This window comes from Lissotriton helveticus, chromosome 1_1 (assembly GCF_964261635.1).
Source record: "Lissotriton helveticus chromosome 1_1, aLisHel1.1, whole genome shotgun sequence".
NCBI lineage: Eukaryota > Metazoa > Chordata > Amphibia > Caudata > Salamandridae > Lissotriton > Lissotriton helveticus.
Window position 1 is genome coordinate 1,681,161,592 of NC_136057.1, and position 13,274 is coordinate 1,681,174,865.

Here is a 13,274-nt window from a genome sequence, read left to right on the forward strand (position 1 = left end):
CGCATACTATGGGGAACAAGATACGCAGGGCAGCTGGCTTCCTTTTATCACCATACACCAGAAACAGCGAGACCCTTACCACTGCTACTATGCAGGGAACAGTGAATAGTGATGAAGAGAGTCTGTGATAGAATGGACAACCAGTGGCTCAAGCTTTACTCAGACAAGACTGAGGTGATGGCCAGTGCTTTAAATGGGCTGGTACTCTCCGGTAGTGAGTACCAGCACTTTTTTATTTTGAGGGATAGAGTACCGGCACTTCTCAAGAGTGACGTACTACTTGTAATTGGAGAGTAGTGGCACTTCTCAGACACAAGCAGGTTCTCTGGTACAGAGTACCTGCACTTCTATTTTTCCATTTCAAGCACTGCTGGTGGCGATCGGTGAAAGGGTGACTTCCGGTTGGATATGGACTGGCCCAGCGAGATGGGTCAATGCTCAGATCCAGTTACCTCTGGCCATAAACTGTGAAGCTGTCGACTCAGCCTTATCCTGTTGTTAAAACCTGCATGTTCCATCGTCGAGGTTTATGGGAAATACTTCCTTTATTTGAATGACGGCAGGAAGGTTGTAGCCATGGTATTATTGGCTCCTGGCTAGACTAGGCACATTCCTTGTACTTGAGCCTTCCCAAGTACCTCGTACAGAGGCGCCAGGTTCTATAATCAGACAGTGCGCCTTGGAACTGAAACCAAGAGGTTTAGCCAGGCGCTAGCTACCCTTCTGTCTGTGCTGCATGACATACCCATCAAGGATCCGACTTTTTAAAAAATATTGTGTATTATACATATATGCTATCTACTGTCGCTATCCTTCATATGTATGCTGAATTACTCAGGTCATCCACCACTAATTACTGATTGTTCCCAATTTAAAGGCCCTCTGATCAGTGGCAGTAGTTCCATGGTCATAACCTCCTTACTTCGCTGAGCACTGTTCACCTTAGCACCAAGAAACATTTACAGGTGAAAAAGCGCTTTACAAACAACTCGAAATACCATGGCATTCTCACATTACAAAGCATGCACATGGCTAGTGAGCATACTACCTTGTAGGCCTGGGCTGGACTGTTCCGGCTACTGGAGCAGGCCCTAGTCGTATCTGTATTAGACCTGGGCGGTAAATTCCGTTCCGCTCGCAGAATTTGTGGAATTTGGGTAATTTCGCATTCCGTGGAGAACGCGAAATTGACCAAAATTCTGCGTTCCGCGACTTCACGAAATTTTTTGCTTGTTTGCGTTCTCAAATGCGTATTTGCGAGATATTTCACCCCGAGCACGCAAACAGCGATTGCGAACAGTAAAAAAGCATCGCAAACAAGCAATTCCGCGTGTTCGCGGAGATTTTTTACCGTTTCGCGGAGATTTGCGTAACGTGATTACGTAAATTCCGCCCACCCCTAATTCTGTATACGACTGGTTTCCCTCTTGAGTAACAGAGTGGGCAATAAAAACGACGAACTGGCATACATCCCCATGTGACTGCCAGTGGCTGAGGCCTTTCCAAGCATTCTACGCTCTACTTATGCGTTTAAAAAAAAAAAAAATCCACTCCTTCAGATAAGCACATGAAGGCCCAGGACTATCTAGCTTTGGTTTCAAGAGCACTTTGGTTCACCACGCGCTGCTAGAGAGAGCGAGAAAGAGGCGAACCCTCAATAAACACACTTTTAAATGTGTATATGTTTGCAATAGTATAATCAAAGAAACCGTGCTCAGTTAGGTACGTAAGTACGCTCAGCCAGATTTAGAGCGATTTAATATTAAAAAAAATAGCTTATCCTTTCTTTATTCTGCGTGTACTCTAGTCTCGGAATGTAGAGCCCTGCACAGGGCGCACACGCCACTGGCAGAGGTGAGGGTTCAGCTGCCCTTCTCGACAATGGCAGACCCACCACCAGATGTGACAGAGTTACCACTGTGAAAGACTTTCACGGAAAACGTGCAGGACTTTCACAAAAATCTCCAGGATGTAATGGAGAAAAGATATGGGGGCTCTCACAGCGCCTCCCAACTATAGAAGTGCATTTCCACTGTAAACGTTAGTTGGCAAAACTTTCTACAGCATCTTACATAGACCCTGACTGAATTCTTGCTAATCCTTTCCACCAAAATGGCTTCTTCCACGTTAGAGATGGCCAAGTTTGGTAATAATATACGTACCCCTCCATGACGAGGATCTAAACTCAGTGAATTTCCCACTGCCAGTATGGACAAGGCAGATCTGCCCTACTGGAGGGCATAGAGTCCACCAGCAAAAATCTAATTCACCCCCATTGCTTTTGAGCACGTCACGAGAGTTCACAGGGGTCATGCAATATACAATATAAACTGCAAAGCCATGCTGTCAGAGGTAGCAATGCAAGTGTGAGAAGGGTGGAAAGTGGAACTCGGAAAGTGGGTCTCAACAAAGGGAGGTGCTATACAGAAGACCAGAGCAGGAAAGATGGAGCATGGAACTTAACATCAGGATGGTGGGACACAACTATGGGGAGGAAAAAAGACGAACGGGACAAGGGACAAAAGACAAAAGGAAAGAGGCAAGGCACAAAACCAATTTAAAAAACAATTATTACAGGACATGCAGGAAAAAGGACTGGGGTGACAGAAGTGCTGAGCAGTACACAAAAAATGGACCTACTGCAGGATATGGCAGACATACTGAATAATCTGGATTATTCACAAGAAAAGGTTGTACGGCATTACAACGTGGGCTTTTACCCCACATGCCCTTACAACGCAGTTTTTGCAACGCAAGTCGTTACAACGACTTGCGTTGGGGGCGCTGGATTGTGGAATAGTTTAATTTTCTATTCCAACTCCAGCCCACGTTGACAGTAGGGAAGGTGTTGGATAGAAAATTAAACTATTCCCTATCCAACAGCGCCCACCAGCGAAAGTCTTTGGAACGACTTGCGTTGTAATAGCAGCATTGTAATAGCAGTGCGGGGTAATGCCCGCGTTGTTATGGATGTTTCCCATTGTAAAGCACTCTAAGCAGTAGAGCATGCACAGGCATCATCATGAAGCACAGAGTCTCCCTCTGCTGGTACCTTTGGCCAAACATCAGGGTCGACTTTGTCTCTGCATCGTTGTAGTTGGATGGAGAACAGCAGATGAACATGGTGGTCCTGCAATTACCCCCCAAGGAGTCCTGGAGGATTCGAGTCATCTTGCTGTCACGATAGGGAACATAGCTTTTCTGAAAGACACATGTCAGAGAGTGTTTAGAGATTGATTGAGGAATTGCTCCTACTTAAAGAAAACCAAACGAAAACTTTGAACAATAATACACAACTGTGTGTGCATCAGAAAAGGCAATTTTGTTGCAGAATGTTACCCAACCTTCCTAAGTGGAATTGAAAGACCTGTAGAACATCATCAGATCGAGAAATGTTACACTTTGCATTTGTCTTTTCAAGTTTAATTTCAATAATACATTTTACACTGCAAGAGTCAATTGTCAAGAACCTAATACACCATTGAATCTAAAGCACTAGTCACCTATAAACCAGTCACGATTTTCCACTTACTTAAGAGAGTTATTGATATGTATGCGAAAAATCAAATACAAACCTGTATTCTTGGTAGGATATGTTAGATTAGTTTTGGCATGGCTTTACAGCTGACAGTAACGTCACATATCGATGATGATCGTTTCAGTGTAATTGTCCAGGGTAGTATGACATAGTTGTTCAACCATCTTAACTGCCATTGTCGTTTTACCTATATTAGCCTGAGCACATAGCAGACTGATCCCTGATTTGCACACATTACTATACAAACATATTTTACTTTGCGCCACCATGTTCTTTGCTGGGATTTAGTCTGAACACTGTAGACAAGGTAAAACAACAAAGCCCCTTGTTATTCTGTTCTGGCCAGTCCCTTGCACCTAGACAAAACACGCAGAACCTGGCATGTAGAACTTTCATCTGTGCATGCTAAAATACGGTATGGGGTCTGCTGCTAACACCCAGAGATCTTCTGATATATAATAATTTTGCTTCTGTAGAAGTGGAGGGAGGTTAGGGTACCTTATCTTATAGAATGACAGCTCCTTTTATGATTTATGGACTACTTACGATGCTGACCATATTTGTGTTAGGCATTTTCTTAGTTATTGTGGCAAGTATACTGCATACTAGAGCACAATAGTTAAAAATAACATTTTAAACTCTCCTCATGTCTCAGTCAGAACCTATTGTGGACTAGTTCGAGTGTGAGAGCGAAAGGATGTGTCCTGCAACTGCAATCCCTGAGAGGGTCGGGAGTGTTGTGTTCTGGGATGTCTAATCACTTGTTCCTCTTTGAGTGAGTAGGAGGGCAAGTGAGTCTTTATAGCTATTCGGTCTCAGGCTCATGGGTACTCAGGTGGAAGGATGACTCAGTCACATGACTACTAAGGTTCTATGAATTTTAGAATAGTTCTGTGACTCCCCAGAATCCAATAATTAACAACAAGGGGTGGTGATGGACAGAGTCTCTGAATTAAGCAGAAAACTCTCACCCAGTCAAGAGATCAGGGCTAGATCCAACACCGTTTTTTAGCTCACTGCATCATCCCAGTTTCAGAACCTGGCTGTATGCAAATTAGTCTGTTCCTGTCCCAGTGCATGATGGGAACAGGGCAAACCAAACTACAAAGCCAATTCTTACACTGGAAAGGAAACAAGCTACCGGGGACCGGTTTCTGGCATTTCAGCCTCTTCGGCCCGGCTTGCTTGAATCCTGATGGTGCAGTGAGCAAGGGACTCATGTCTGAGCATACCCTTCCACGCTTAGGGTGGACAAAATAATTAACAACAAGGGGTGGTGATGGACAGAGTCTCTGAATTAAGCAGAAAACTCTCACCCAGTCAAGAGATCAGGGCTAGATCCAACACCGTTTTTTAGCTCACTGCATCATCCCAGTTTCAGAACCTGGCTGTATGCAAATTAGTCTGTTCCTGTCCCAGTGCATGATGGGAACAGGGCAAACCAAACTACAAAGCCAATTCTTACACTGGAAAGGAAACAAGCTACCGGGGACCGGTTTCTGGCATTTCAGCCTCTTCGGCCCGGCTTGCTTGAATCCTGATGGTGCAGTGAGCAAGGGACTCATGTCTGAGCATACCCTTCCACGCTTAGGGTGGACAAAATAATTAACAACAAGGGGTGGTGATGGACAGAGTCTCTGAATTAAGCAGAAAACTCTCACCCAGTCAAGAGATCAGGGCTAGATCCAACACCGTTTTTTAGCTCACTGCATCATCCCAGTTTCAGAACCTGGCTGTATGCAAATTAGTCTGTTCCTGTCCCAGTGCATGATGGGAACAGGGCAAACCAAACTACAAAGCCAATTCTTACACTGGAAAGGAAACAAGCTACCGGGGACCGGTTTCTGGCATTTCAGCCTCTTCGGCCCGGCTTGCTTGAATCCTGATGGTGCAGTGAGCAAGGGACTCATGTCTGAGCATACCCTTCCACGCTTAGGGTGGACAAAATAATTAACAACAAGGGGTGGTGATGGACAGAGTCTCTGAATTAAGCAGAAAACTCTCACCCAGTCAAGAGATCAGGGCTAGATCCAACACCGTTTTTTAGCTCACTGCATCATCCCAGTTTCAGAACCTGGCTGTATGCAAATTAGTCTGTTCCTGTCCCAGTGCATGATGGGAACAGGGCAAACCAAACTACAAAGCCAATTCTTACACTGGAAAGGAAACAAGCTACCGGGGACCGGTTTCTGGCATTTCAGCCTCTTCGGCCCGGCTTGCTTGAATCCTGATGGTGCAGTGAGCAAGGGACTCATGTCTGAGCATACCCTTCCACGCTTAGGGTGGACAAAATAATTAACAACAAGGGGTGGTGATGGACAGAGTCTCTGAATTAAGCAGAAAACTCTCACCCAGTCAAGAGATCAGGGCTAGATCCAACACCGTTTTTTAGCTCACTGCATCATCCCAGTTTCAGAACCTGGCTGTATGCAAATTAGTCTGTTCCTGTCCCAGTGCATGATGGGAACAGGGCAAACCAAACTACAAAGCCAATTCTTACACTGGAAAGGAAACAAGCTACCGGGGACCGGTTTCTGGCATTTCAGCCTCTTCGGCCCGGCTTGCTTGAATCCTGATGGTGCAGTGAGCAAGGGACTCATGTCTGAGCATACCCTTCCACGCTTAGGGTGGACAAAATAATTAACAACAAGGGGTGGTGATGGACAGAGTCTCTGAATTAAGCAGAAAACTCTCACCCAGTCAAGAGATCAGGGCTAGATCCAACACCGTTTTTTAGCTCACTGCATCATCCCAGTTTCAGAACCTGGCTGTATGCAAATTAGTCTGTTCCTGTCCCAGTGCATGATGGGAACAGGGCAAACCAAACTACAAAGCCAATTCTTACACTGGAAAGGAAACAAGCTACCGGGGACCGGTTTCTGGCATTTCAGCCTCTTCGGCCCGGCTTGCTTGAATCCTGATGGTGCAGTGAGCAAGGGACTCATGTCTGAGCATACCCTTCCACGCTTAGGGTGGACAAAATAATTAACAACAAGGGGTGGTGATGGACAGAGTCTCTGAATTAAGCAGAAAACTCTCACCCAGTCAAGAGATCAGGGCTAGATCCAACACCGTTTTTTAGCTCACTGCATCATCCCAGCTTCAGAACCTGGCTGTATGCAAATTAGTCTGTTCCTGTCCCAGTGCATGATGGGAACAGGGCAAACCAAACTACAAAGCCAATTCTTACACTGGAAAGGAAACAAGCTACCGGGGACCGGTTTCTGGCATTTCAGCCTCTTCGGCCCGGCTTGCTTGAATCCTGATGGTGCAGTGAGCAAGGGACTCATGTCTGAGCATACCCTTCCACGCTTAGGGTGGACAAAATAATTAACAACCAGGGGTGGTGATGGACAGAGTCTCTGAATTAGGCAGAAAACTCTCACCCAGTCAAGAGATCAGGGCTAGATCCAACACCGTTTTTTAGCTCACTGCATCATCCCAGTTTCAGAACCTGGCTGTATGCAAATTAGTCTGTTCCTGTCCCAGTGCATGATGGGAACAGGGCAAACCAAACTACAAAGCCAATTCTTACACTGGAAAGGAAACAAGCTACCGGGGACCGGTTTCTGGCATTTCAGCCTCTTCGGCCCGGCTTGCTTGAATCCTGATGGTGCAGTGAGCAAGGGACTCATGTCTGAGCATACCCTTCCACGCTTAGGGTGGACAAAATAATTAACAACAAGGGGTGGTGATGGACAGAGTCTCTGAATTAAGCAGAAAACTCTCACCCAGTCAAGAGATCAGGGCTAGATCCAACACCGTTTTTTAGCTCACTGCATCATCCCAGTTTCAGAACGTGGCTGTATGCAAATTAGTCTGTTCCTGTCCCAGTGCATGATGGGAACAGGGCAAACCAAACTACAAAGCCAATTCTTACACTGGAAAGGAAACAAGCTACCGGGGACCGGTTTCTGGCATTTCAAGCCTCTTCGGCCCGGCTTGCTTGAATCCTGATGGTGCAGTGAGCAAGGGACTCATGTCTGAGCATACCCTTCCACGCTTAGGGTGGACAAAATAATTAACAACAAGGGGTGGTGATGGACAGAGTCTCTGAATTAAGCAGAAAACTCTCACCCAGTCAAGAGATCAGGGCTAGATCCAACACCGTTTTTTAGCTCACTGCATCATCCCAGTTTCAGAACCTGGCTGTATGCAAATTAGTCTGTTCCTGTCCCAGTGCATGATGGGAACAGGGCAAACCAAACTACAAAGCCAATTCTTACACTGGAAAGGAAACAAGCTACCGGGGACCGGTTTCTGGCATTTCAGCCTCTTCGGCCCGGCTTGCTTGAATCCTGATGGTGCAGTGAGCAAGGGACTCATGTCTGAGCATACCCTTCCACGCTTAGGGTGGACAAAATAATTAACAACAAGGGGTGGTGATGGACAGAGTCTCTGAATTAAGCAGAAAACTCTCACCCAGTCAAGAGATCAGGGCTAGATCCAACACCGTTTTTTAGCTCACTGCATCATCCCAGTTTCAGAACCTGGCTGTATGCAAATTAGTCTGTTCCTGTCCCAGTGCATGATGGGAACAGGGCAAACCAAACTACAAAGCCAATTCTTACACTGGAAAGGAAACAAGCTACCGGGGACCGGTTTCTGGCATTTCAGCCTCTTCGGCCCGGCTTGCTTGAATCCTGATGGTGCAGTGAGCAAGGGACTCATGTCTGAGCATACCCTTCCACGCTTAGGGTGGACAAAATAATTAACAACAAGGGGTGGTGATGGACAGAGTCTCTGAATTAAGCAGAAAACTCTCACCCAGTCAAGAGATCAGGGCTAGATCCAACACCGTTTTTTAGCTCACTGCATCATCCCAGTTTCAGAACCTGGCTGTATGCAAATTAGTCTGTTCCTGTCCCAGTGCATGATGGGAACAGGGCAAACCAAACTACAAAGCCAATTCTTACACTGGAAAGGAAACAAGCTACCGGGGACCGGTTTCTGGCATTTCAGCCTCTTCGGCCCGGCTTGCTTGAATCCTGATGGTGCAGTGAGCAAGGGACTCATGTCTGAGCATACCCTTCCACGCTTAGGGTGGACAAAATAATTAACAACAAGGGGTGGTGATGGATAGAGTCTCTGAATTAAGCAGAAAACTCTCACCCAGTCAAGAGATCAGGGCTAGATCCAACACCGTTTTTTAGCTCACTGCATCATCCCAGTTTCAGAACCTGGCTGTATGCAAATTAGTCTGTTCTGAAACTGGGATGGTGCAGTGAGCTAAAAAACGGTGTTGGATCTAGCCCTGATCTCTTGACTGGGTGAGAGTACTCTGCTTAATTCAGAGACTCTGTCCATCACCACCCCTTGTTGTAAATAATTTTGTCCACCCGAAGCGTGGAAGGGTATACTCAGATGTGAGTCCCTTGCTCATTGCACCATCAGGATTCAAGCAAGCCGGGCCGAAGACGCCTGAAATGGCAGAAACCGGTCCCCGGAAGCTTGTTTCCTTCCCAGTGTAAGAATTGGCTTTTGTAGTCTGGTCTGCCCTGTTCCCATGATGCACTGGGCCAGGGACAGACTAATTTGCATACAGCCAGGTTCTGAAACTGGGATGGTGCAGTGAGCTAAAAAACGGTGTTGGATCTAGCCCTGATCTCTTGACTGGGTGAGAGTACTCTGCTTAATTCAGAGACTCTGTCCATCACCACCCCTTGTTGTAAATAATTTTGTCCACCCGAAGCGTGGAAGGGTATACTCAGATGTGAGTCCCTTGCTCATTGCACCATCAGGATTCAAGCAAGCCGGGCCGAAGACGCCTGAAATGGCAGAAACCGGTCCCCGGAAGCTTGTTTCCTTCCCAGTGTAAGAATTGGCTTTTGTAGTCTGGTCTGCCCTGTTCCCATGATGCACTGGGCCAGGGACAGACTAATTTGCATACAGCCAGGTTCTGAAACTGGGATGGTGCAGTGAGCTAAAAAACGGTGTTGGATCTAGCCCTGATCTCTTGACTGGGTGAGAGTACTCTGCTTAATTCAGAGACTCTGTCCATCACCACCCCTTGTTGTAAATAATTTTGTCCACCCGAAGCGTGGAAGGGTATACTCAGATGTGAGTCCCTTGCTCATTGCACCATCAGGATTCAAGCAAGCCGAGCCGAAGACGCCTGAAATGGCAGAAACCGGTCCCCGGAAGCTTGTTTCCTTCCCAGTGTAAGAATTGGCTTTTGTAGTCTGGTCTGCCCTGTTCCCATGATGCACTGGGCCAGGGACAGACTAATTTGCATACAGCCAGGTTCTGAAACTGGGATGGTGCAGTGAGCTAAAAAACGGTGTTGGATCTAGCCCTGATCTCTTGACTGGGTGAGAGTACTCTGCTTAATTCAGAGACTCTGTCCATCACCACCCCTTGTTGTAAATAATTTTGTCCACCCGAAGCGTGGAAGGGTATACTCAGATGTGAGTCCCTTGCTCATTGCACCATCAGGATTCAAGCAAGCCGGGCCGAAGACGCCTGAAATGGCAGAAACCGCTCCCCGGAAGCTTGTTTCCTTCCCAGTGTAAGAATTGGCTTTTGTAGTCTGGTCTGCCCTGTTCCCATGATGCACTGGGCCAGGGACAGACTAATTTGCATACAGCCAGGTTCTGAAACTGGGATGGTGCAGTGAGCTAAAAAACGGTGTTGGATCTAGCCCTGATCTCTTGACTGGGTGAGAGTACTCTGCTTAATTCAGAGACTCTGTCCATCACCACCCCTTGTTGTAAATAATTTTGTCCACCCGAAGCGTGGAAGGGTATACTCAGATGTGAGTCCCTTGCTCATTGCACCATCAGGATTCAAGCAAGCCGGGCCGAAGACGCCTGAAATGGCAGAAACCGGTCCCCGGAAGCTTGTTTCCTTCCCAGTGTAAGAATTGGCTTTTGTAGTCTGGTCTGCCCTGTTCCCATGATGCACTGGGCCAGGGACAGACTAATTTGCATACAGCCAGGTCCTGAAACTGGGATGGTGCAGTGAGCTAAAAAACGGTGTTGGATCTAGCCCTGATCTCTTGACTGGGTGAGAGTACTCTGCTTAATTCAGAGACTCTGTCCATCACCACCCCTTGTTGTAAATAATTTTGTCCACCCGAAGCGTGGAAGGGTATACTCAGATGTGAGTCCCTTGCTCATTGCACCATCAGGATTCAAGCAAGCCGGGCCGAAGACGCCTGAAATGGCAGAAACCGGTCCCCGGAAGCTTGTTTCCTTCCCAGTGTAAGAATTGGCTTTTGTAGTCTGGTCTGCCCTGTTCCCATGATGCACTGGGCCAGGGACAGACTAATTTGCATACAGCCAGGTTCTGAAACTGGGATGGTGCAGTGAGCTAAAAAACGGTGTTGGATCTAGCCCTGATCTCTTGACTGGGTGAGAGTACTCTGCTTAATTCAGAGACTCTGTCCATCACCACCCCTTGTTGTAAATAATTTTATCCACCCGAAGCGTGGAAGGGTATACTCAGATGTGAGTCCCTTGCTCATTGCACCATCAGGATTCAAGCAAGCCGGGCCGAAGACGCCTGAAATGGCAGAAACCAGTCCCCGGAAGCTTGTTTCCTTCCCAGTGTAAGAATTGGCTTTTGTAGTCTGGTCTGCCCTGTTCCCATGATGCACTGGGCCAGGGACAGACTAATTTGCATACAGCCAGGTTCTGAAACTGGGATGGTGCAGTGAGCTAAAAAACGGTGTTGGATCTAGCCCTGATCTCTTGACTGGGTGAGAGTACTCTGCTTAATTCAGAGACTCTGTCCATCACCACCCCTTGTTGTAAATAATTTTGTCCACCCGAAGCGTGGAAGGGTATACTCAGATGTGAGTCCCTTGCTCATTGCACCATCAGGATTCAAGCAAGCCGGGCCGAAGACGCCTGAAATGGCAGAAACCGGTCCCCGGAAGCTTGTTTCCTTCCCAGTGTAAGAATTGGCTTTTGTAGTCTGGTCTGCCCTGTTCCCATGATGCACTGGGCCAGGGACAGACTAATTTGCATACAGCCAGGTTCTGAAACTGGGATGGTGCAGTGAGCTAAAAAACGGTGTTGGATCTAGCCCTGATCTCTTGACTGGGTGAGAGTACTCTGCTTAATTCAGAGACTCTGTCCATCACCACCCCTTGTTGTAAATAATTTTATCCACCCGAAGCGTGGAAGGGTATACTCAGATGTGAGTCCCTTGCTCATTGCACCATCAGGATTCAAGCAAGCCGGGCCGAAGACGCCTGAAATGGCAGAAACCAGTCCCCGGAAGCTTGTTTCCTTCCCAGTGTAAGAATTGGCTTTTGTAGTCTGGTCTGCCCTGTTCCCATGATGCACTGGGCCAGGGACAGACTAATTTGCATACAGCCAGGTTCTGAAACTGGGATGGTGCAGTGAGCTAAAAAACGGTGTTGGATCTAGCCCTGATCTCTTGACTGGGTGAGAGTACTCTGCTTAATTCAGAGACTCTGTCCATCACCACCCCTTGTTGTAAATAATTTTGTCCACCCGAAGCGTGGAAGGGTATACTCAGATGTGAGTCCCTTGCTCATTGCACCATCAGGATTCAAGCAAGCCGGGCCGAAGACGCCTGAAATGGCAGAAACCGGTCCCCGGAAGCTTGTTTCCTTCCCAGTGTAAGAATTGGCTTTTGTAGTCTGGTCTGCCCTGTTCCCATGATGCACTGGGCCAGGGACAGACTAATTTGCATACAGCCAGGTTCTGAAACTGGGATGGTGCAGTGAGCTAAAAAACGGTGTTGGATCTAGCCCTGATCTCTTGACTGGGTGAGAGTACTCTGCTTAATTCAGAGACTCTGTCCATCACCACCCCTTGTTGTAAATAATTTTGTCCACCCGAAGCGTGGAAGGGTATACTCAGATGTGAGTCCCTTGATCATTGCACCATCAGGATTCAAGCAAGCCGGGCCGAAGACGCCTGAAATGGCAGAAACCGGTCCCCGGAAGCTTGTTTCCTTCCCAGTGTAAGAATTGGCTTTTGTAGTCTGGTCTGCCCTGTTCCCATGATGCACTGGGCCAGGGACAGACTAATTTGCATACAGCCAGGTTCTGAAACTGGGATGGTGCAGTGAGCTAAAAAACGGTGTTGGATCTAGCCCTGATCTCTTGACTGGGTGAGAGTACTCTGCTTAATTCAGAGACTCTGTCCATCACCACCCCTTGTTGTAAATAATTTTGTCCACCCGAAGCGTGGAAGGGTATACTCAGATGTGAGTCCCTTGCTCATTGCACCATCAGGATTCAAGCAAGCCGGGCCGAAGACGCCTGAAATGGCAGAAACCGGTCCCCGGAAGCTTGTTTCCTTCCCAGTGTAAGAATTGGCTTTTGTAGTCTGGTCTGCCCTGTTCCCATGATGCACTGGGCCAGGGACAGACTAATTTGCATACAGCCAGGTTCTGAAACTGGGATGGTGCAGTGAGCTAAAAAACGGTGTTGGATCTAGCCCTGATCTCTTGACTGGGTGAGAGTACTCTGCTTAATTCAGAGACTCTGTCCATCACCACCCCTTGTTGTAAATTATTTATATTTATCCCCAGAATCCAGGCAACATGTTCAAAAGAGTAGACAATGGTACATTTATCAATATCCTTCAAACGTTTTAGAGTGTCTCTGGGTAATATTTATTTTTATTAGTAATCTTTATCATAACCCCCATGGGCCCAAATCTAACATGACCACGCTGATACACCACCTTGAGGCCTTAATGCTCCAATTCGCGGGCCTTGAATGCATTATTCTTGGTGATTTTAACTCTCATAATAT

General features: G+C 47.1%; 1 protein-coding gene across 1 annotated transcript in view; it reads right to left on the reverse strand.

Annotated features, from left to right (window-relative positions):
• The window catches only part of KIF5A (kinesin family member 5A), a 662,879-nt gene that overhangs the window by 256,145 nt on the left and 393,460 nt on the right, over nucleotides 1–13,274 (reverse strand). Inside the window, exon 10 of the mRNA XM_078688970.1 lies at nucleotides 3,053–3,201. Coding sequence (XP_078545096.1) covers nucleotides 3,053–3,201 — 149 coding nt within the window. The remainder of the gene's footprint in view (nucleotides 1–3,052; nucleotides 3,202–13,274) is intronic.